The sequence below is a fragment of the Crotalus tigris genome, unplaced genomic scaffold, assembly GCF_016545835.1.
Source record: "Crotalus tigris isolate CLP2741 ecotype Arizona unplaced genomic scaffold, ASM1654583v1 scf7180000018916.1150873, whole genome shotgun sequence".
Lineage (NCBI taxonomy): Eukaryota > Metazoa > Chordata > Lepidosauria > Squamata > Viperidae > Crotalus > Crotalus tigris.
In genome coordinates, this window is record NW_024097271.1 from 669,582 (window position 1) to 692,923 (window position 23,342).

General features: G+C 39.1%; 1 protein-coding gene across 3 annotated transcripts in view; it reads right to left on the bottom strand.

Moving 5' to 3' along the window:
* Nucleotides 1-23,342, bottom strand: part of KBTBD12 (kelch repeat and BTB domain containing 12) — a 121,859-nt gene that overhangs the window by 95,929 nt on the left and 2,588 nt on the right. For 2 of the 3 annotated variants that reach the window (XM_039357392.1, XM_039357390.1), the window contains exon 2: nt 1,132-2,305. In XM_039357392.1, the coding sequence (XP_039213326.1) occupies nt 1,132-2,201 (1,070 nt within the window). In that variant the 5' untranslated portion in view covers nt 2,202-2,305. Of the gene's footprint in view, nt 1-1,131; nt 2,306-4,154; nt 4,326-23,342 lie in introns of those variants that run through there. The other variant, XM_039357391.1, reaches the window with a different exon arrangement.

Sequence of the window (23,342 nt, forward strand, 5' to 3'; positions counted from 1 at the left end):
CATGTAGATAATAAATATGTTAGTTAACCAGAGCAGCAACAGTCAGCGTAGCATATGGTTAACCCAGCAAGATCTTATGTCAGTACATTAAGAGCTAAATTGTGCTAAAAATCTGTAAAAAAAAAAAAAGCATTAAACTTTGGGGCATAACTAGGGGCATACCCACCATTAAGAAATCAGATGAAATCAGGAAAGAAAATTTCCTCCTAGAAAATCCCTCTATTATTATAATTTTTTAATATGATTATTATTAAATTCATTTACTGCCCATCTTGCAGTTCAAGGTGACTATTCCCTTTGCTTGCTATTTTTTTTATTAAAAGGCAAAATCTGACTTGGCAATGCATATGTATAGCCTTAGAAACTCAGTCCTAATCAAATGTATTTAAAGCAGTTTTCCTGAATTTTAGTGGGATGTATGGCAAGGACTATACTTTTGATTTTCCTTCAATATTAACATTTTCAATATTAACAAGGCAGCATAGAATGAAAGCACTACAGATATACATTTTTATTGTCCTCATGACTGAATAAGGGCAAAATAACTCCAGAAAGAAAGAAGTTGCTTATAGCATTATATCTGGCACCTAGAGGGCACTATAGATCTTGCCGTTGTGTCATTAATGAATGAGCAAACACCTAATTGTTTCATTCACAACCTGAAATAACTCTGCTTGACAGACCTGTTTTAAATATATAGATATAAATATAGTATATGCTGTATTCAGTCAATTTAGAAGCCAATGGAATGTGTATAAAACAATAGTGGAGGATTCCATCCAACTTTTATAAATATTCCACAAGAACTTAATCCCTTCACAATGCCTTTTAACTTTTCAAACGTAATTTATAAAGTAGAATTGTCCAAAACATTTTTGCATTTAGTTAAGGTTGTCTTCCATCATTATAACTGATCTAGAAAAGGAGCCAGAGGAAGATTATTCATTGGTTAATTTTGATGTTAGAAATTTCACTTTGATGTTAGAAGTTCTATCATAGGCTTAGAGGAAAAGCTTTAATTCATACAGCACTTGAATCTTTCCTTCTATATGGCCCTTTGTAATTTTAAGTGTTGGGGAGAAGAAACGATATAGGAATATTTTGTGTCTTAGTGCCCCCCCCCATACAAACCTATAAATTTCAATCTTCCTGGTCTTTTGTCTAGACATCTTGGCAGCACTCGCCTCCCCTGCAACAACAATTCTGTTGACCTCAGTAACCACACCGGTGTATATACTGCCAAGGCCTTCTGCATATTTTGGAGAGGAAATGAAGTAGGTCTTTTGCGTTAGAGGTGCGTAACAGAAGCTGGCCTCAGCATAATTACCTTTCCTTGATCGGATCCCCCCTGAGTTATTGCCAATGCAAAGGAGAAGTGTAGTGGTCTCCATGCCATACCGGAGGCTGAGGGAAAGTTGATTGGATTTTTTCATATTTTCTAAGGCTCCCTCAATCATGTCTATACACTGAGAATTACTCAGAAGCACTGTGTTCCTTTTCCGAGCTTCCACTAGGAATGAAGGACTTACAAGTTCCAGCCTTACTTGCTTCAAGAGCTCAATGAGATGATCTGCACGCAACTTCCGACTGTGGTTAACCCATCTAAGGACTAAGTCCAAGATGCTCTCTTCTCTGGATACATTCAGATCATCGGATCTGATCAGGCTTAGCAGTTGCTGAGCTTCTATCTCTAGTATTTCTTCATGCTGGCTCACCTCAGTAAAGTGCTGATACAAATATTTCCTGGCTCGTTCAGATAGTTCTTCTGCCCCAATGTGCTTTGCAAAATAATAGATCCCTACAGAGTTGGAAGCTTCAATGTGGTCCATCATGTAGGTTTGACATTGACTAAACACATCTTCCATCTGCATAAAAAAGGCAGCAGTGGCCACATTTTGTACATTACAATTTGTGAGATGCAAGTCAGAAGTGTACATGTAGTGCAGGAGGACAGATATACTTTCAGCTGCTATGTCATGTAGCACAACTTCTCTCTGTGCGCATTCCATCAACCCACAAGTAAACATTGCTTTGAAATAGGGGCTAAAAGCAGCCAGGATCAATTTGTGGCAAGGGAATTTTTTTTCTTCAGCCACTAACACCACATCAATCATTTCAGTTAAATCTTTCATACATTTTAGTTGATCTAGTAAATTCAAACTATGCTGCTGCTTCCTTTTACCTCCAGCCTTGTAATCCATGATGGACTATATTTTAAAGTATTTTCTGGTGCTTATTGGAATTTTAAAATAGCTATTTGTACATCTGAGAGCTCTCGGAATGAAATTCCTTCATCATTTCATTCCTAGAAAGGAGAAAGAAAAACAGTTGTGGTCTACAGGCAGTAAATGTTTTGAGCAAATGCATCAGAAATATATACTAATGTGGCTATTATAACAGAAAATCCACCTAGTGACATGGAATTAGGTTGTTTGGGACTTTGTATACCAAATTCCTTGCACTCAGAGATTTATGAAGCCCATTCCTTCTGGAAATTTGGGAAGCCATCCAAACAGCAGTGCCGTACCATGTTTTTAATCAGAATAAATGTTTAATGCCTACCATTAATGGCTACCATTTTTTAATTAATTGTATTGTCTTCCTTTGTTTTTTAATTTAACATTTTTATTCTATTATATGCTACCCAGTGTTTGGAGCGGGTTACAAAAACTGTGGAATGAATGAATGAATGACTTTATTTTCCAATTGAATAATAATTATGAAGAATATAGTATATTTTCCACTATAGAGCTTAATACCAAAGAATATTTTGATACTGCAGCAGATTTATTTTTAGTATTTCTGCCTAATTTCTAATGGTACTATAATATCTACAGTGACATATATAATATTCATTATATATATGCTAATAATTCATACAGTGTTGAATACATTGTAATGTTTAAATAATATTAAAAGGTTCATAAAAGAAACTTTGCAATCTTTATCCACCCAAATTCTTACATACAATCTAATGTAATTAAATGATGCTGTAACTTTCTTTAAACAGTCCAATAAGAATCTTTTGAGAACCCAATCACCAATTCTGTGCTGTACACACAGATAAATGCTAATGCTGTTATCTGACAAATCCATCTGTTAAAATCCCACATTAAGCTTTTCACAAGAACATTTTTCCTCTAGTTAACAATGTTTTCAACATTAAAAGAGGAGCATTACTAGATTCCATTCCCCCTCATCAAAGCCTGGATATGATTCTCAAACCAACTCTTGATGCATAGAAGACTCCCACTGAGATAACATTTTAATAACATTTTGAATTACTGTAGATATTCTGATCTGAAGAAGCCAGCATGGTATATGGGTTTAGATGCTGAACGAAGAGCAGGAAAACCCGAGTTCTATTCTTCCTTTTTGCATGGAAACTCACTGTGCACTCCATCTGCAACAAGCCAGCTGGAAAACAAAAACCCTCATTGCATCATGCATTGATAGCTTTGCGGTGAGGACGAGGTAAGCACAATGCAAAAACAAGCAGATACTGCAACCAAGTGGGATAAATGCTAAGAACAAAAGCAGTGGACAACCTGGTTTGATGGAGCTGCCTAGGTAGAGCTGCGACTCTAACAGTTCACAGGGAATACAAAGGGCAGGCAGGAAAGAACACCATCTCTCCTTGTTAGATCCTAATAGCTTATCAGAAAGGCTAATTGGGGATAAGTAAAACATACTATTTTATTCCTGGACATATAGGTTGCTATGGGAGACCAAACACTTGCAAAGATGTGAGCTCAACTTCCTGCAGAAAGGCAAGCTTGTACAGTGTTAAGAACGGTAAGATTGCAATATTCCTTTGCGCCTCATCCTAAAATACTCCTGGCAACTTGCACCCTGCCTTGCAGTGTTTAGTGACCTATTCACTTCAATGACACAGTCCAAACATTAGAGGACAGATCTTTCTTCTGCCACAAAGCTGGATGTTTTACAAGGTCACACAATAAAGCTAGCCTTCAGTTAATCTCTTCTGAAATTAGGCATGCTGGCCATAAATTTTAAGACACAGATTATTTGTTAAAGCCGAGTGCCACCCATGTTAAAGGCTTTTTCATTACAATTTTGGCATATACTGAGAGAGAGCTATTGCTGCCATCTTAAAAGGATGGATACATGACTCCATTGCTTACTGTACTCACAATCCTTGGGGAAAATGTCCTCAGCGAGGCTGTCGTCCTGCCAGTGGGGGACCCACAAATTTCCTCTTAGCTTTCCCTCTCTGATCACCAATCAGCAAGCAAAACGGACAGGCTCAAGAAAATGATTCGATGGCTGGGTGAGATGATGATTATACTACGTTTTAATTCTATATTTTTATATAACTCAAAGCTAATCCTCCTGCCTTCTTTTCACCCCATGACATCAACCCTGTGAGGTGGGTTGGCATGAGAGAGAGATGAATCGGCCCAAAGTCATCCAGCTGCCTAAAAGAAGTTGTCATGGTTCTGACAGATGAAACTCTTCAAAAGAACTTTGAGGCATTATTTACCTTAAAGAGTCTTTATTTTGAGTAGCATAATATTGGCACTGCATAATCAAATCCAAAAACTGAATTCCCCTCCCCTGAGTATATAGTATCAAAGCACAATTCCCTCCTCCAATTAACAGTCATAAATCACATTCCCCAATTAGCTCAAACAGCAGGCTTCCTCTCCAGTTCTCCAGCCCACCAATTCTTTATCAGCTCTGGTTACAATAACCTTGTTTCTCACTGTTAGGTTTAGTGTTGTTATGTCTAGCTGAACTCTCTTCACATCCCCCCTCCCAGCATCGTCTTACTCTAAAAGCAAAAGGTAAAAGATGGCTACATTTCCATCTGTTGTCAATGCAAAAACATCCAATGTTAGCAACAGAAGTCTTACCAGCTCCTGGTATCTAGGTCAGCACCTTCACCACTACACCAAACTGGCTCTCCAGTGAATTGGTTCTTGTTGTTACAATTTTAACAAAAATATAATCAAAAGGCCTAGCAAAACAGGAAAGTCTTAATTACTTCCCTGACAGTGGGAACAGGGAGAGCTAAGGGCAGTTCTCAAGGGAGCCTGTTCCACGGCTTGGAGCCCTTCACTTGCGCTGGCAACAAATAGGCCTTTGAAAAGGTTTAAGTGGGTCTTTCTTGTTGATCTTGAAGCCTGGGGAGGTTAAAGTTGAGATAGGCCATCTTGGGTAATCGGCTTTGAAGCTATCTTGAGACTTAAAAGTTTAAAACAGTGTAGCACAAAGAGAATATGATCCCCGGATTATGCAGCATGTAGCAGCCTCTTTGCTGCATTTTTATACCAGATGAAGCTTCTGCACTGTCTTCAGGGATTACTGTGTGAGGAATGCAATTCAGGTAGTTTAATAATGATATCACTAAAGTATAGATGACTGTTTTGAAATATTGCAACTGGACAGATTAATTTACAAAGACTGTAGTTCTATGGACAGAACAGTAGTACAAGTCTAAAAATGGGGGGACATGTGCTTCTGTGATTTGATCAAATGAGTGAAATCCATAACTAATATCATATCAGAATTAAAATCTCATATCTGATACTGGTGAACGATATTACAAAGTTATGACTATGAAGAGGCTTATTCTGTAACATCATCTAATCTGCAATAACTGGAAACATGTAAGCTTAATATATGCAAGGTTTATTTTTTTTTTTACAATATTGTAAGTACAATGTTTTTATGAATTATTTGATTTAAACAAATGAAACTGAATTATTAGGATTTCATTGTTTTATTTTCAAAAGAAATATATCATATTTCAAAAGAAATATATAATATATATATTATATTTCTGTTTATGTTTCTACTTCTAATTACCTATTTTGCATAGCTGTCATTCAATTTTCAAATCTGTCTGTGAATATTCTTTCTAATAATACCCATATGGGAATACCACTGGAAATATTAGTTACCATTTGACTTTTTTTGAAATGCTAAGTTTATTAGAAATAGTTGTCTTTAACTTTGGAAAGTTAATTACTTTTAATTAAGGTAGACAATCTCAATAGAGAAAGAATATTTGAGTTCCAGATAGTTATCTTTTCATTTTCTTGAATTACAGATAGGTTTGTAGAGATACAATATTTGCAGCCATTCATTTTTTCATGGTCAGACAGCAGCGGAGACTGCTTAGAGCCCCAAATTATTAAGAGTATAATAGGAGTGGATATAACTGCAGGCATCACGTGTGGGGGCTTCTCTTATGGAATAGACTTCTCTGCAGAAAAAAACCCTGCTTTTCTGGAAGGCATTTGGGGATTCACTATGGAATTATTGTTATTGTTATTTTTATTTACTGCATTATTATTGTATTTTACTCTTGATATCAATATATCTCAAGTCCATTAGATGACTTGCATAAATGAAAGGAATTTCTATTTGAAAAAAAATGACAAAACAACTTTCTGTTAAATATAAATTGGTAAGGAAGCAAGCCACTGTTTTTTTATAAGTTTTATTAATTTTTTAAAATTAGAATCTTTAAAGCTTAGTAAACAATATGTTGTCTGGGTTCACATATTTAACATTAACTTCTTCAGTATAAATCTGTTCAGTACTGCACAATCCAGTATTTTTCCTTGATCTTCCTTTTTTCCCCATATTTTTCCCATTTCCCCTCATTAAACAATTACAATTCTTAATACTATTGATGTATACAAAATTAAATATAGACATCTTCATCATATTTTACTAATATTATAGAAATAACAATAATATCAATTCATAAGTCAATATCCTGTTTTTCTTGCTCTAATTAAAGTTTGATTTCCTGCCAATATTTAAAGTATCTTTGTCAGTTATGATTTTCTCAATATTAATTACATTTATATAGATAAAAAAATTACTCATACCAATCCTCTTACTTTCAAATTTCCCATATCAAAAAAGAAATGAAATGCTATTTTAATTCTAAATCATATCTTCCATTATAAAAATATAGTTATATCTAAGGATCATCTATTCTTTTAATCATATCCAAACAAGTATATTAAACAGATAGTGCTCCCTCTGACAGATTAAATCCTCTGTTTTTTAAGTCTAACTCTTGCTTTCTTTCTTTGTCAAGCAGCTTTCCAGGCCAGGGCAATTAAATCGCCGAAGAATTTTCTTTCTTTTTTGTGCAAGCTGCTTGGCATGAGAAAGACAATTTAGGTAGAGTATTTTTTGGGGGGGGGACTCTGCCCATTCACATTCTCTAGACATTTCCCCTGCCCACTCTATGTTCCATTTTCTAGAATCTTCTTCCTTGTCATCAGGTGTATTTTGGAGAAAGGAGTAACTGGTCTTTTGTATTTTCATTGTTATAGGTAGGTCTTGGAGTATTTTATTTGTGTATGGCAGTCCATATTTCCCTTCTCCTATCTCCTCCATCTCTAGATCTATTTCTTCTGCTTCACCCTCTAATTTCTGGTTTATTTGTTCATACTTTGTAGTCATTTTCTGGGAGCTTTCCAGTTGTAGCCTCAATTTGGAGATTTGGTCCTTTATATCATCTAGGTTATTTTTAGTCTCATTATGGTTTCTTTTTTATGTCCTCTTTGTATGCAACAATTTTTGCTGAATTTGCTGTAGCATAGAGAGTATTTCCTTCTAAAAGGTATTTGTTTTTCCTTGAGGCATCATTCCTAGAAATCTTCTATATCACCAGTCTCAGTAAAAGTGGAACAAAATTTCCTCTCATTTTCTGGTCTTTATATATAGCCTTTATAATCCAGTCTTAATAGCAATATTTTATAGTAATCCTTTGTCTCAAGTATCCTGAAAATTATCAGTCAGGCAAGGTTGTAATCCACAATGTTCCAAGTGTTCAAAATGTTCAACCTCCCTGCAGCCAGACGTACTCAAAAGTCATTTTTTTTCTTTCTCTCCCACTACCTCTTGAGATTAAAAGTCCAAACTCAGTAGGTATTTATAGTCCAAGAAGGTCAGGATGATAGATATGCCAAAATATTTTCCTTTATTGCCAGCTGTTCTCCCTTAAGCTGAAATTCACCAAGCAGCCAAGGAGCTAGTTATAGTGCTGTACTCAAATTCACCACTAGATGTCATTCAAAGTCTCTTTTCCACTCTTAAAACAAAGGGTTGATTTCTTATATTTCTTATATTTCACCTCAATAAATTTTTTCTAAAGAGAAAATCTTAATAATTTATCTCAGTTCTCAGATTTATCAAAACAATTTTGTATTACTTTCATTTGAGTATTGTGTATTTCTGTCCCCCATAAAAAAATTAAAATGCCGCTTCCGGTCACTTCTGGAGTTTTTAAGCTTCTTGGGAGCCTTTCCCAGGAAATTCAGTTGTAAAATAGTAAAGAAAGGATCAATATTAGCACCCAGTCCAAACATGCTGTTTATAGTGTGCTAATTAATGCTTTTGTTCTTCAGTAGTCAGCAGCTAATGGCCAACCACAGAGGTGTGGCCAGTCTTTCCCTTGCTGGTTTAGAGGGCTTTCCTTGGATCGAACAGAGAGACCTCCATCTCTCCATGATCGTCAAGGCACCACTTCTTCATCGCCTCTTTGGGGCAAATTTAGGCCCTTTTCAGGAGCCCCAGCAGGGTGAAATTGGGCACGGAAGGCAGAGCTCTGCCTTCCTGCATTCCATCTCGTTGCAACGCAAAACCAGAAGTCCACAAGCCACTGACTTCTAATGAATGTCTTAATTTCATTTCATTGTTTATTTCTAAGCTTCTTCTATTAATAGCACAATAAGTTTGGGCTAATCCATTTTTTTGTAAGAATGGTGTGGTTGATGAGTCACAAAATAATTTCCAATCTACCTTAAGTTCAAAGTATGTGTTTCTCACCCTTGCAGACCACTGACACAAGGAACAGAAGAACACATGAGCTTTTAAATCTGAATCTTACAAGCAAAAGCTTATAATAAATATCCACTTCTTTTTTATAGCCAACCCACCTTTGCTCAGTCCAGGATACCCAATAGCAGAATAAAACAATCCTCATTCACTTTAAACTTCCCAATCACTTAAATAATGAGTAGCCTTTCCTCTTCCATTCATAAAAAAAGAAGTTTAAAAGTTTCAAACAGATTAACCAGATGTTCGTTTACAGGTCTTTGGTGGTTTGCAAAAGCCTTCCTCTTGAGAGGCTACAACATAGCTGTTGCAAGGAAAGATAGAAACTATTGCCAAATTCAGAGGCGTTCTAATCCTTCCTTTCAGTACAATGTCAAACAAAAGGTCTTGAAAAGAACACCAACTCCCACTATATGCATATATGCAATAAAAACATCCTTTGCAACATTTTATTGCATGTTGGCACCTCCTATGGACATGGAAACAAATATGTGATAGAATCATTATGTGGTAGGATGTGGTTCCCCCCCCCCTTTGGAGAAGACTTTGGTTGCAAAAGGATTGTTTCTTAATGGGAGAAGTTGTGGAAGATTGAGAAAAGAATGGCAAATGTAGCAGTGGGTAAGTCACTAATCTCATAAATGGCAATTCAGCCTAGGTAGGGAGAAATCTGGGGAAAGCCTATTATAGTAAAGAAGTTCTGCCTTCATTAACTTACTATAAAAAAGGGTGGGAAATTCCTATTGCCATTCCCAAAATTCTGAATTTAGCATTAAGAATGCCTTAACTGAAATCTGGGGAATTCTTGCTTCTTTGGTCTTGCCCATATTTTTGAGAGGTCTGTCTCTAATTGCTTCTATCCATATCCTTTTCTACTAAGGTTTCATACCTTTCCCACTGAAGTTTCAGTTTTATTGGCTGTTCTTCCTTGTGGAGTGACTATATTACTGGCTGAGAGTCAGTATAAACTTCAGTAGTTTTAAAATGCAGTATTGCAGGCTAATTCTGCCAACTGCCAGCAGTTCGATTCTCACCGGCTCAAGGTTGACTCAGCCTTCCATCTTTCCGAGGTCAGTAAAATGAGGACCCAGATTGTTGGGGGCAATATGTGGACTCTTTAAATTGTAAAACACTGTGAATCGGTATATAAGTCTAAGTGCTATTGCTATTTTCTTCGAGAGGCTGTTTGGTTCAGAAAGGCTGACCTAGTATTTACATCTGATGCCGTACCTTCAAATCCTTTCCAAGTCTTAATGGCATATTGTATGCTTTGCTTCTGTATGTGCTTTGTATGTCTGTGAGCAGAAGCTTTATTTTAAAATACACATTCTTAGGCTTCTCTTTATAATAATCCATATTGTGCTAGCATTTAATCCAGATGTCTTATTTCTTCACAATTGTAATAAACAAAGGACAGAAAAGGACACTTGGCTGTGTGCAGACTAGCTGTATACATTCCTTCTAAGTTTGTTTTGGATTTTTTTGATAAATTAATAATTTATTCACATGTGAATATAGTACAGTGCAGAATGCATAATAAAAATCCTTCTCTTCGTCTAATGAAATATTTAATAAAATTAATAGATTATGAAGCTGTGTCAGTTGTATTTAACCTGCAGCTCTGCTCCAATTCTATAATTTCTCTAATTGCTAAATTTTAAATAGCTTATTAAATCTGTAGTAGGTTTCTGTAAATAATAGAAATAGCATTAAACTCTGAATACATAGGAAAAAAATACAGACTACAAGCTTCTTTTCATTGCATCTGTTGGTTGCCTTTTTTAATCCTGACAGTGTTAATTTTGTTTCCCTTCAGTAACTTTGGCTAAAATTTAGTAATTATTAGTGTAGCTAACACAGCATGTTTTCACATTCTTTAACAAAATTCTAGCAATTGTGCTCTAAGAGCATCCAGTGTATCTGTTGTACCTAAATGTTAGGAAATACTCAATACTCAATACTGAAACCATGTGGAGCCAGCAGTGTGCAGCAGCTGCCAAAAAGGCCAACACAGTGCTGGGCTGCATTAACAGAGGGATAGAATCAAGATCACGTGAAGTATTAATACCACTTTACAATGCCTTGGTAAGGCCACACTTGGAATACTGCATCCAGTTTTGGTCACCAATGTAAAAAAGATGTTGAGACTCTAGAAAGAGTACAGAGAAGAGCAACAAAGATAATTAGGGGACTGGAGGCTAAAGCATATAAGGAATGGTTGCTGGAATTGGGTATGTCTAGTTTAACGAAGAGAAGGACGAGGGGGGACATGATAGCAGTGTTCCAATATCTCAAGGGCTGCCACAAAGAAGAAGGAGTCAAGCTATTTTCCAAAGCACCTGAAGGCAGGACAAGAAGCAACGGGTGGAAACTAACCAAAGAGAGAAGCAACCTAGAACTAAGGAGAAACTTCCTGACAGTTAGGACAATTAACCAGTGGAATAACTGCCTCCAGAAGTGGTGAATGCTCCAACACTGGAAGTTTTTAAGAAGAGACTGGACAGCCATTCGTCTGAAATGGTATAGGGGTTCCTGCCTGAGCAGGGGGTTAAACTAGATGACCTCCAAGGTCCCTTCCAACTTTATTATTATTATTAAAATTTGATCCTGTGTGGGCCTATTTAACAGACTTACCCTCATTTACTCAACACTCTAATTCCTGAGTAAAGAAAAGTTTCAAAAGGTGTGATCACGTGACCCTGGGACACTGCAACCATCCGAAACATGAACCGGTTATCAAGCATCCAAATGTAAGTCACAGCACCATGGGGACGCTGCAACAGTCATAAATGTGAAATACTCTTTTCAGTGCTGTTGTAACTTTGAACATTCACTAAGCAAACTGTTGTAAGTTAGTGACTATGATGACAAAAGTACATCTGGGGTTCGAGAACACTAACCAAGAAATTTGTTTTTGATTCTGTGATGTACTGAGATGTATTTAATCACGTGACCAAGGGGATGCTGCAACGGTCATAAGTGTGAAAAATGGCCATGTCACTTTTTTTTCAGTGCCATTGTAACTTTGAACAGTCACTAAATGATCTGTTCTAAGTCGAGAACTACCTATATAAGATATTCAAGCAGCTCATTTCCATGTGAGAAATTCACAGATTCTAGTACTTCCCCCTATATAAGAGATCTTTGCAGATTTGTTATATAAGTCTTATTTACACATTTACACAGGCTGTTTACATTCCCACACATCAACATCAGTTTTCTAGAAGAAACCACAATATCACAGTTTTTTTTTATTTTTGCAAGATGACAGATAGATTCTGTCTTTCGTTCCTACTCATTCCCAGCACTAATTCCTGCCATGTGCACATCTTGCTTGCTTCTTCCTCTTGGCTATTGGGAGGAAAAAGATGGTTCCATCATCAGTTTATTTTCTTAGGGCATCATCCCTGTTTTTAAAGTACATCAGCATAATTTAATTTTGAACTTTTTGTCAGGTCTCAGGAGGTTTTGGTCCCGCACATTGATAGCTGTAGTTAATGAACGATTTATAGAATTACCAGGGATACTATGATGTCATTATGAACCACCCACACATCTCCTAACAGCTGGATGTATATGGGTCTGTAGGGAATCCTGTGCAATCACATGTGTGTTGGCTTTAGATCATCCCACTCTGCATTTATTGTCATTGCGGTGAAAGAGAAATAACAGAGCATAGAACTGTCTGTGATTAAATGAAAACAGGAAGAGGAAATTGGAGTAAAACCAATACTTTCCCCTTAAGCATAAAAAGTTCATCCATCAAACAGCAATATTTTTCCTTTGTCAGATCGTATCAGTCTTGTTGTATGCCTCTGGAAAAGCGCTATTGTTATGGAACACACTAATATATAATTATAAAAGATGCTATTCTCTTATTTTTGCTTCACTCTAGAAAAGAGGGGAAAAATCACTCTGCATTTCTAATCCTACATAATACTATCCTACATAAGTTGAGTTGCAACAACAATGGGGAACTGGAAGCATTTGTAGCCCCCCTTGTTGTCATTAAACAAGGGCTATGGGTTGTTAATCAAGCACCTTCTTGCAACTTCCTCCTAGCTTCCAATATTCAAAGTCAGTGGGGATGGCATGTTGCAAATCTCAGGCAGTTTGCAAGCAGGCTGGCAGTCACAGAAGTGGCTGATACGGGATGAGAGAAGGAGCGAGGTGACACATGGGTGGTCATGAAGATGAGCACAAATAAGCTTGGAGCTTGGGGTGACTGCTGCCATGTGGCTAGGGAAGTGCACAAGTGGCTAGGGAGGTGCCTTGCAAGTGTAGCAGGGCTTAGGATGGGTGCACAAGAGTGCTTGTGTAGCTGGAAAGGTGTGGTATGAGCATGAGGTACACAACTAGCTGGGGAGGCATGGAGTAAATTGTGAGAGGATGTGCAAGAGTGTGTGGGTAGCTGGCAAGGTGCAAGGCAAAGGAGATGGGGAAAGGTGCATGGGTGGGGGAGACTTATCTGAGGAACTTGAGAAATTCCCTGTTGGCTTCCCCATTGACTTTATTTGTGGGAAGCTGACAGGGTAGATCATAAATCATGGTCATGTGACCAAGAGATGTTGCAAATATCATAAGCCTGAGCTGACTGCCAAGTTTCCAGATTAAAATAAAAAAATAATAAAGGCAGGATATAAAATTTGACCACAAGCTGCTGGAATAGCTGGAACTTCAAGAACTAGTTGTAATCACTGCTCATTCAGAGCCCTTGTAACTTCAAACAGTTGCTGAGTAAGTGCTTGTTAATCAAGAATTACTTGAATGGCATAGAATTATGGAGATGAGAAACTGGAACAGTACTGAAAAAAATATTTATTATGCTATATTTTATTTAAAATCAGGAAGGTATTTAAACATTATTTAGAATGATTATGAAGTTTTGCAGTGGCCAAACCCTAAAATATTTACCGTATTGCTATTCTGAATTTGCATTTCTTCTGGGTTTAAGGGAAGCATCATTATGGTTACTGCATGGTAGATGGCATGGTTTACATGCAGAAGACATGCATACTACATCAAGCACCCTTTTTATTAAATTTATTTGCTGCCCATCAGGGAACTGTGACCTTCAATTAAAGGTTTCCATTGTCCGGTCAGAGATACCCTGTTGAGCTCTCTAGTCATTTTTTAAAAAATCTCTAGGGTGAGTGCAGTCAGGATGAAACCATCAACTGGAAGAGAAACCAAACATAATGGGATGCGGCTATTACATATTTGCCACACAGACTCCCTCCCTCCCTTCTAAATATCATTATCCCTTACTACAAGCTCACCTTTGGTTCTTTGTAGTTAGTTAGGTTACTATGATAAATATTGCAAAGAAGTGTTGGGGAGAGAAATAATAGAGTTTTTCTCATGTATGTCTGGAAACTATAAATCCTAGGGATCATTGTTCTTAATTATAATGACACTTTGGTTATCTTATCATAGTAAAAGTAACAGTATTTTAACTTATCAGCTCTCCCCCTCTCTCTACATTAAACCTAGTAATTCTTCAATGAACAAATTACACTGGAAAGCATAAATCTTTCTGTCTTGCCAATGAGGCATTCTAATTTAAACCATATCTTGATACCCTCTCTTTCTTGAAAAGAAAGACCTGGGCCAGGGACATACCATTTGAAAAGTACCTTATTCTGCTTTAATACTGGCTGTAATGTAGCTACAGTGTGGACTATAGGTAGATAGATAGATATAAGGAAGCAATTTTGTGTAAATATCCTTAACCAGGGTAGGCAAGGCGGGTTATATGACGTGTGAATTCTGGCACTTTTTTTTTTTTTTACAAAAAAAGCACTGCTCATAACCTTTCCGTGGCTGACCATCTCAGAAATACAAAAATACACTTTTGATTAAAAAAATACCAAATTTTCTCTGTTGCATAGGAAAGTACTAGCTATCAGCATCCTATGCAGCAATATATTTAGGCCCCACAAATAGAAAGGTTTCTGAGTGGTTATTTGCTTTCTGGTAAATTATGTTTATCAGTTTTGTCAGTTAAATCATTTTCTGAGTAGTTGAGCCTCCCAGTATAGACAAATGATGAATGATGCACACCTGTCCATGTGCGCTCTGGATCACCTTTTCCCTTGGAATTTGGGTTGCTGCACAGGCCAGTTACAAAGCTTTGTGTTGTGCAATGTTAGGATTTTATAACATGTAGAAAAAAATCTGAATAGAAATATTATCCTACAAGCATGAACAGTAAAATGGTCAGGGTTTAGTGATTTGCAAATCCTTTCGAGTATATCAGTAAAGTGAACAAACATGAATGGTGTCAAATGAACAAGTACCCTGCCTTACAATATTACAATGAAAAACATGCATTTGGAATCTCAAATATATAATAAGAATATGTATTCCTACTTAAGGTTTAGCTCAAGTTTCCTGCAACTTTCTGTTCCTAAGTTCTAGCCAGCAAAGTTGACTAACCATCTTGATTGATAACTGTTTACTCCTTTTTTGAACTAAGCTTCATTCAACTTAGTGGACTCACTTCTGCCTTTAGTCCACATACAAAAGGCAGGAATTTAAAAAAAAAATCATTCTTCAAATTCCACAAAGATGTGCTCAATAAAGAATCAATATATTTCTATTCTATTTTTAAATAAAATGCAGAGATTGTATGCAGGGAACGATCATCCAAATTGTCCTGCAGCCTAACTTATTCAAAGTATGGGTAGTTCTTGACTTACAATTATTCATTTAGTGACCCTTCGAAGATACAATAGCATTGAAAAAAGTGATTTTGGACCGTTTTTCACACATCGTTGCAGCATCCCTGTGGTCATGTGATCAGAATTTGGACGCTTAGCAACTGAAAGGTATTTATGATGATTGAAGTGTCCCAGGGGGTCATGTGATCACCTTTTGTGGCTTTCTGACAAGCAAAGTCAATGGGGGGAGCCAGATACACTTAACAACCATGTTACTAACTTAACAACTGCAGTGATCCACTTAACAACTGTCCCAAGAAAGGTCATAAAGTGGGGCAAAACTAACTTAACTATTGTCTTGCTTAGCAACAAAAATGGTGAGCTCAAAAATGGTGGGCTCAATCCTCAATAGGTCGAGGATTACTTGTACTTTTTGCCGATTGAATATATTATCTTGACATTTTGGTATATTTTAGCATATTACTTTCTATATTTTGTTGTTGTTGTTAATTGCGAAGTCGTGTCCAACCCATCATGACCCCATGGACAACGTTCCTCCAGGTCTTCCTGTCCTCTACCATTTTCTGGAGTCCATTTAAGTTCACACCTACTGCTTCAGTGACTCCATCCAGCCATCTCATTCTCTGTCGTCCCCTTCTTCTATTGCCCTCAATCTTTCCCAGCATTAGGCCCTTCTCCAGTGAGTCCTTCCTTCTCATTAGGTGGCCAAAGTATTTGAGTTTCAACTTCAGGATCTGGCCTTCTAAAGAGCAGTCGGGGTTGATCTCTTCTAGGACTGACCGGTTTGAACGCCTTTCAGTCCAAGGGACTCGCAAGAGTCTTCTCCAGCACCATAGTTCGAAGGCCTCAATTCTTTGGCGCTCAGCCTTTCTTATGGTCCAACTTTCACAGCCATACATTGCAATTTCTATATTTACTTGGGAGCCAACCTCAAACACAACAGATTTCCGATGTCATAGCATTAAAACATGATTAAGCATGATTCAAATATAAGGGAACTCCTTAAGGTTTTACTCTTTTAATTTAATCATAGCACAGCTGGTTAATTGTGAAATGTTAAGTCTTTTTGTAACTATTGAAGACTTGATGATTTGGTTTTCACTCAAATCAAAGATCTGACACACTGAGGTAAATTTATTGACAGGGATCAAAGTCCAAAGGACAGGTATAGATTTTTACTGCTCTTTTTCTGGTGTTGCTGTCCCAATAAAAAAATAATGGTTAATCCATTCAGTTGAATCTTTTTTTTTTTCATGAACTTATAAAGTTGTTGGGTCACAGTTCTGGTGGTCTAATCCTCTGTCAGAATATTTGGAAGTGAAAACAAACAAGCCAAGTGAAAAGCTCAGTAAAACCACGTGCCAAGAGAAAGGGGCAATCAGACATCCAAAAGCAGAGAATTTCACTATGTAGTTGCTACAGCTCAACTCTGTAATGGCAAGAAGTCCAAAATGGGGCCTCAGGATGCAGCAAATCAGTAACTGGAAAAGACAATGACAAAGCATGCCCAGAAAGTGCATGAATGTGATCACCAGTTGAGCTGGCCATGAGGGACCTTTACCTCGAAGAATCTGGGTTTACAAAGTGTGTAGGTCTGCCTGAATGGTTTGGCAATCATAAAAGCTTTACACTGCCCTTCTTTAGCTTGATTCATATTATGTTAGCAAGTATTTGGCATATTAAAGATAATGTTACCAATATTTTGAAATAGATTTTTTTGAAAATGTTGCTGGTTCTCAGAAGTAATTTTTCTTAAAATAAGGGAAAGTTTCAAAAAATATACAACTGCTCTTGAATCACATATCCAATTTCACATAACTGATAATGCAATGATTACCCTTCTTTGGGGAATTGATATATGTTATACCATAAATGGGGAAAAAAAGTGATGAGTGTTGGCATTTTCTGATAAGCCTTCATGGGAAATATCAGAAAATACACTATCTTCAGTAAATAAACTAGTTTGATGTTTGATTTTCAGTTCCACTCCTTATAGGAGAAAGTTGTAGCATGCGTTTGGTATAAATGTCAATTTATCATGATATAAAAGTTGTATAGCATTTCCAGAGTTTTCATTAGAAAAGGAACTCAAGAACACTATGTGTTAAATAACATTTAAAATATAGATTGAGTTAGCAGTTATGCTATATAAGTAGGCCTCAATTTTCAACATTCATTTAGTGACCATTTGAAGCTATAATGGCACTGAAAAAAACAACTTATGACTATTTTTTGTACTTACAATCGTTGTAGCTTCCCTATGGTCACCAGATCAAAATCCAGATCTTTGGCAATTGGCATGTATTTAAGACAGTTGCACTTTTCTAAGGTGATCTGATTACCACATGTAATCTTCCCAGCTGGCTTCTGACAACCAAAGTCAATGGGGAAGCCAGATTCACTTAATGACCAAATGATTGATTTAACAATTACAGTGATTCTGGAAATCAGGAAGCAAGGCACTTCAAATAACTACAGGTTTATTGCATGCTAACACTCTCTATAAGAATCTGAACTATTAACAGTCAAAGCAAATTGACGATAGATAAGAGTCAACAGAATTCAAGTGGGCTAGAGTTAGGTCTCTTCTGGGCGCAAAGAGACTTGAGATTGATGGTGCGTTTGACCCCTCCCTCAGGCTCAGCCTTGTTATCTCCTACACTTTCTTTTAAGAACTGTGGCATGAAAGGTCATAAAATGGGGCAAAACTCACTTAATAACTGTCTTGCTTCTCTAACTGTCTTGGGCTCAGTTGTGGTAGTAAGGTGCGAATTACCTGTGTATGTTTTGGCAACAGTGAAGGTGTGTTTCAGAAGTCACTGACTAATTTTTCCAGTACTACTATGAAATACTGGAAAAATTAATCAGTGACTTCTGAAGCACACTTCCTTCAACTCACTGTTGTATTAAATGTTATTCTTTTATTGCTGATTGCTGACAATGTGTACTGTTACAGTATTTATTCATTCATTTGTTCATTCTTATTTTTCACATTTATGAACTGCCCATCTCTCTCAAAGATGGAGTTTTGTATACTACAGGACCTCCATAACTGAGCGGTTCACAAGTAGAATAAAATTAAAATGAATAAAATAATATAATAATAAATAAGAACAAGGAATAAAAGAAAAAAAGCCAGATATGAGCAAAAAGAAACCCACATCATCTAAAAAGGATTTCAGTTTTGGGCAAGGCCCTTCAAATACCAGCAGGGTGGGGGCTACCCAGATTTGGGGGGAAATCTTGGGCTCAATTGTGGTTGTAAATCTAGTACTACCTGTAATCAGACCCTTTGCCATGTAGGGCTTTATAGGTAACCAACATTTAGAATCATCCCTGGAAGCAAACTGACAATCCATAAAACTCACAAAGTAAGGTGTTACATGGGCATATCAAAGCATGCTCATCACTGTCCACATGGCTACATTCTGGACCAGTTGAAGTTTCTAGATGATCTTCAAGGGCAGCTCCATGTATAGAGCATTGCAAGGTTGAGCTGTGAAATGGTTAGAGCATGAATGACTTTCTGAAAGCCCTCCCAATTGAGGAAGGGGCACAACTGATATACCAGATAATGCTGGACAAAAGCTTCCTGATCACAGTTGCCATTTACTCATCAAGCAAGAGCCATGAGTGCAGGAAGACCTCTAAATTGTACACCACTCTTAAATGGGGAAGTGCTAACCATCCAAGGTTAGACAAAACATCCCCAGTTCTGGATGGCCCAAACACTCACAACCACTTGGTAGAAGCTTATCAAAGAGAGATCCAACCTAGAATTAAGGAGAAGTTTCCTATCAGTGAGAATAATTCATCAGTGGAATGGCTTGTCTCCAGAAGTTGTGGGTGCTCCATCACTGGAGGCTTTAAAGAAGAGATTGGACAGCTATTTGCCCAGAATGGTATAGTAGGATCTCCTGCTTGAGCAGAAGATTGGACCAGAAGACCTCCAACGTCCCTTCCAACTCTGTTATTCTGTATTCTTGGGAGGACTGAATTGAAAACAGTTTTTCTCTATCCAAACCCACACAACCTCTAGGCACTGGCATAAAACCTTGAAATGATCCAGGGTTGAACTCATAAAGAGCATTATTAAGGTACCAATGATACCCTAATCCTAACCCAAATTGGCTGATGATTTTACCCAATTCATAACAATGCTGAAAAGGAGGGGAAAAAGAATATAATCCTACATCACCTGACACAACAGGGGATGGGGAATAATGTCCCCACCCCAATCAATACCAGCTGAAACTAGCCTTGGGTGGGAACTGTTATGTCCTGAGCCTGTGCAAGCAGGCTCGGGGCATTGCGGACGGTCCCGGGCAGGTGCAAGCTGCCCGGGACCAGACAGGCTGTCGCCAGTACATGTGCGCATGCGCGGGTACTGGCGCGCCAAAAGTAACAGATTGACCCGGGAAAGGCCTATATAAGGAGGCCGAGACTTTTGGGCATTGCCGCCATATTCCAATGTAAGCTGAACTGAAGAATAAAGGTTTCCTGAGAACTACAACTGCTTCTCGTGTCTTACCATTTCGCGACGGACTCAACACTGGCGACGAAGGTGGGATTGCCTTACATCGGAAAAGAGAAGGTGTAAGCTTACCCGAGTGAGTCCAGAGCGGCAGGAACAGCGTTGACTCAGCAGCTACCCGCCAATCCAGCGTGCATTCGGGGGTAAGCTGGCTGATAGACCCTTCCTGATACGAAATGGCGAAGATTGGAAGGCTTTCGGAATTCGATGTCTCACATCCAGAGCGGCGGGAGTCCTACGCAGCCAGGGTGGAAAACTACCTCAAAGTGAAGCAGGTGAGGGAAGAGAGCTTGAAGGCTGCCACCCTACTGTGCGTTTGCGGTCAAGACGCATTCGAAATCGCTGAGAACCTCGCAGCACCTGTTCCTTTAGAGTCTGTCAGCTATGCAGATCTAAAGAAGTTACTGAAGGAGCACTTCCAACCTAAGATGTCCGTCATCGCGTGGCGCCACACCTTCGAGCAGAGAGATCAACGACCGGAGAATCGGCCAAGGAGTACATCGCCGCACTGAGGAAAGCCGCCAAACATTGCGAGTTCAAGGACCTCGAAGAACGACTGAGGGACCAGTTTGTGTGCGGGCTAAGGCATCGAGAGATGCAACAAAGACTTTTCGCCAAGGAGGACTTGTCTTTCCAAGATGCCTTGAGAGAGGTCACCGCAGAAGAAGCAGCGGGCGGCACCATCAAGAACATGCAGCCGATCAGAAACAGTCCAGATGCTGCTTCCGTGCACCAGGAAGAAGTCCAAAGAAACTCCGAGGAGGATCCGGATGAGGAAGTGGACCGTCTCCACCCCACAAAGGAAGGAAAACCAAGAGGAAGCTCTTCAGCTCTCCCCAAGTGCATCAGTTGTGGAGGTCGCCACAAGAGAGCCGACTGCAAGTTCCGCTCCGCTATCTGCCGGGCGTGTGGAAAACAAGGACACATTGCAGCTGTGTGCCTGGGCTGTCAGAAGGTACAACCTCAGGAAGAATTGCGCCTGAAAGGTACCAGGGTCCCCAGCCAGAATAGGGTGGGGTTTTGCGCTTCGCGAAGAAGCATCTACAGGACAGGCACACACAAGCCCATTAAGAAAAAGCTGTCACTTAAAGTGAAGCTACAAGGGGTTCCATTAACTATGGAACTGGACACGGGGTCTGCACTTTCGATCATTTCTATGCACACTTTTAGGAAGATCTGTTCTGGTAGTGGAACTCAGACCAAGCTGAGGCCTTCTGATATTGTGTTAACAGACTTTCAAAACTCCACAGTGTGTGTTAAGGGGGAGGCCACCCTTAACGTACAGTATAAGGATTTTGAAGGTCCACTAGACATATTAGTAGTAGGGGGTGAACGAACGAGTCTCATAGGACTCGATTGGTTTGAGGCCTTGGGAATACACGTCACAGGGCTCAACAGCCTACAAACACTTGACCTACAGGAAGTCTGCAAAGAATTTGCAGATGTTTTCAGCCCCCAGCTGGGCACGTTCAAAGGACCTCCTGTGTCCTTAAAGCTAGACCCCACTGTCACTCCCATTAGAATTAAAGCAAGAAGGGTCCCTTTTGCTTTAAAGAGTAAAATTGACACTGAATTGGATAAACTGATCCAACAAGGAATTCTAGAACCAGTTGACTCCAGTCCATGGGAGACCCCCATTGTCACGCCTCTTAAGGCAAATGGGGACATTCGCATCTGTGCTGATTACAAATGCACTCTAAATAAGGCATTGCAGCAACATGCCTATCCTGTTCCTGTGGTCAGTCATATCCTGGCCTCCCTCAAGGGGGGGCGCGTTTTTGCAAAGCTTGACCTAGCTCAAGCATATCAACAGCTGCCTGTTGATGATGACGCTGCTATAGCTCAGACTATTGTGACCCACAGAGGGGCTTTCAAGGTAAAGAGACTTCAATTTGGAGTAAATGTCGCTCCTGGGATTTTCCAAAGTGTAATGGAAAACACACTACGGGGTATACCAGGGGTTTGCCCCTATTTTGATGATGTCTTAATTGCAGGAGACTCCACACACATTCTAGCTGAAAGGCTAAGGGCTGTCCTATTAAGGTTCAGGAAAACGGGACTCAAACTCAAGAAGGACAAATGTAAAATTGGGGTGCCTTCTACTGAGTTTCTGGGGTTCAAAATTGATGCTGCTGGGATTCATCCTGCTGAATCCAAACTAAAAGCCATTATGCAAGCCCCTAGGCCAAAGTCTAAGGCCGAACTACAGGCTTTTCTGGGCCTTCTGAAATTCTACAATTCCTTTCTTCCACACAAGGCTAGTGTAGCTGAGCCTCTTCACAGGCTATTAGATAAACAGGCAGTGTGGCAGTGGTCACAAACACATGAGGCTAGTTTCAATGAGGTCAAGGCCTTGCTCACTTCTAACAGTGTACTTGCTCACTTCAATGAGTCCCTTCCTGTGTGCATTGCTTGTGATGCTTCCCCTTATGGGGTGGGTGCTGTACTGAGCCACCTCAGGGCTGATGGAACTCAGGTTCCTGTTGCATATTACTCCAGGACATTGTCTTCAGCTGAACGCAATTATGCTCAAATAGACAGGGAGGCCTTAGCTGTTGTTGCTGGAATTAAAAAATTCCATGATTTTTTATATGGTAGGCATTTCACGGTCTTCACTGACCATAAGCCTTTGTTGGGACTGTTTACCACACATAAACAAACTCCCCAAATCATCTCCCCCAGGATGCTCAGGTGGTCTATCTTTTTGTCTGCATATGATTTTTCCCTACTTCACAAGCCTGGGAAGGAAATGGGCAATGCTGATGGCCTCAGTAGATTACCCCTGCTGGTAATAGAGGCTGACCCCGCACCAGCCATCAGTATTCTCTCCATTCAAGCCTTGCCCGAGTCCCCCCTGAATGCCAGGGATGTAGCCGCTGAATCAGGCACAGATCACACACTTTCACGTGTCCTTTCTTGGGTTTTGTCTGGATGGCCTGAGCACTGTCCTAGTCCTGAGTTTCAGAGTTTCTGGTCTAAAAGGAACGAGTTGTCCACCTCTCAGGGTTGTCTGCTTTGGGGAAGCAGAGTTGTCATTCCCACCTCAATGAGGACTAGGGTCTTAGATTCCCTCCACGAGGGTCATCCTGGCATTGTACGAATGAAGGCTCTTGCACGCAGCCACTTGTGGTGGCCAGGTGTAGACAAAGACATAGAAGGTGCATGCTTGCCACCTTTGTCAACACTCACGCCCTGAAATGCCCCAAGCTCCTGTGCATAGATGGGAGGAAACACAGTCTCCATGGTCTAGGGTGCACATTGACTACGCTGGGCCCTTTCAGGGTCAATTCTTCTTG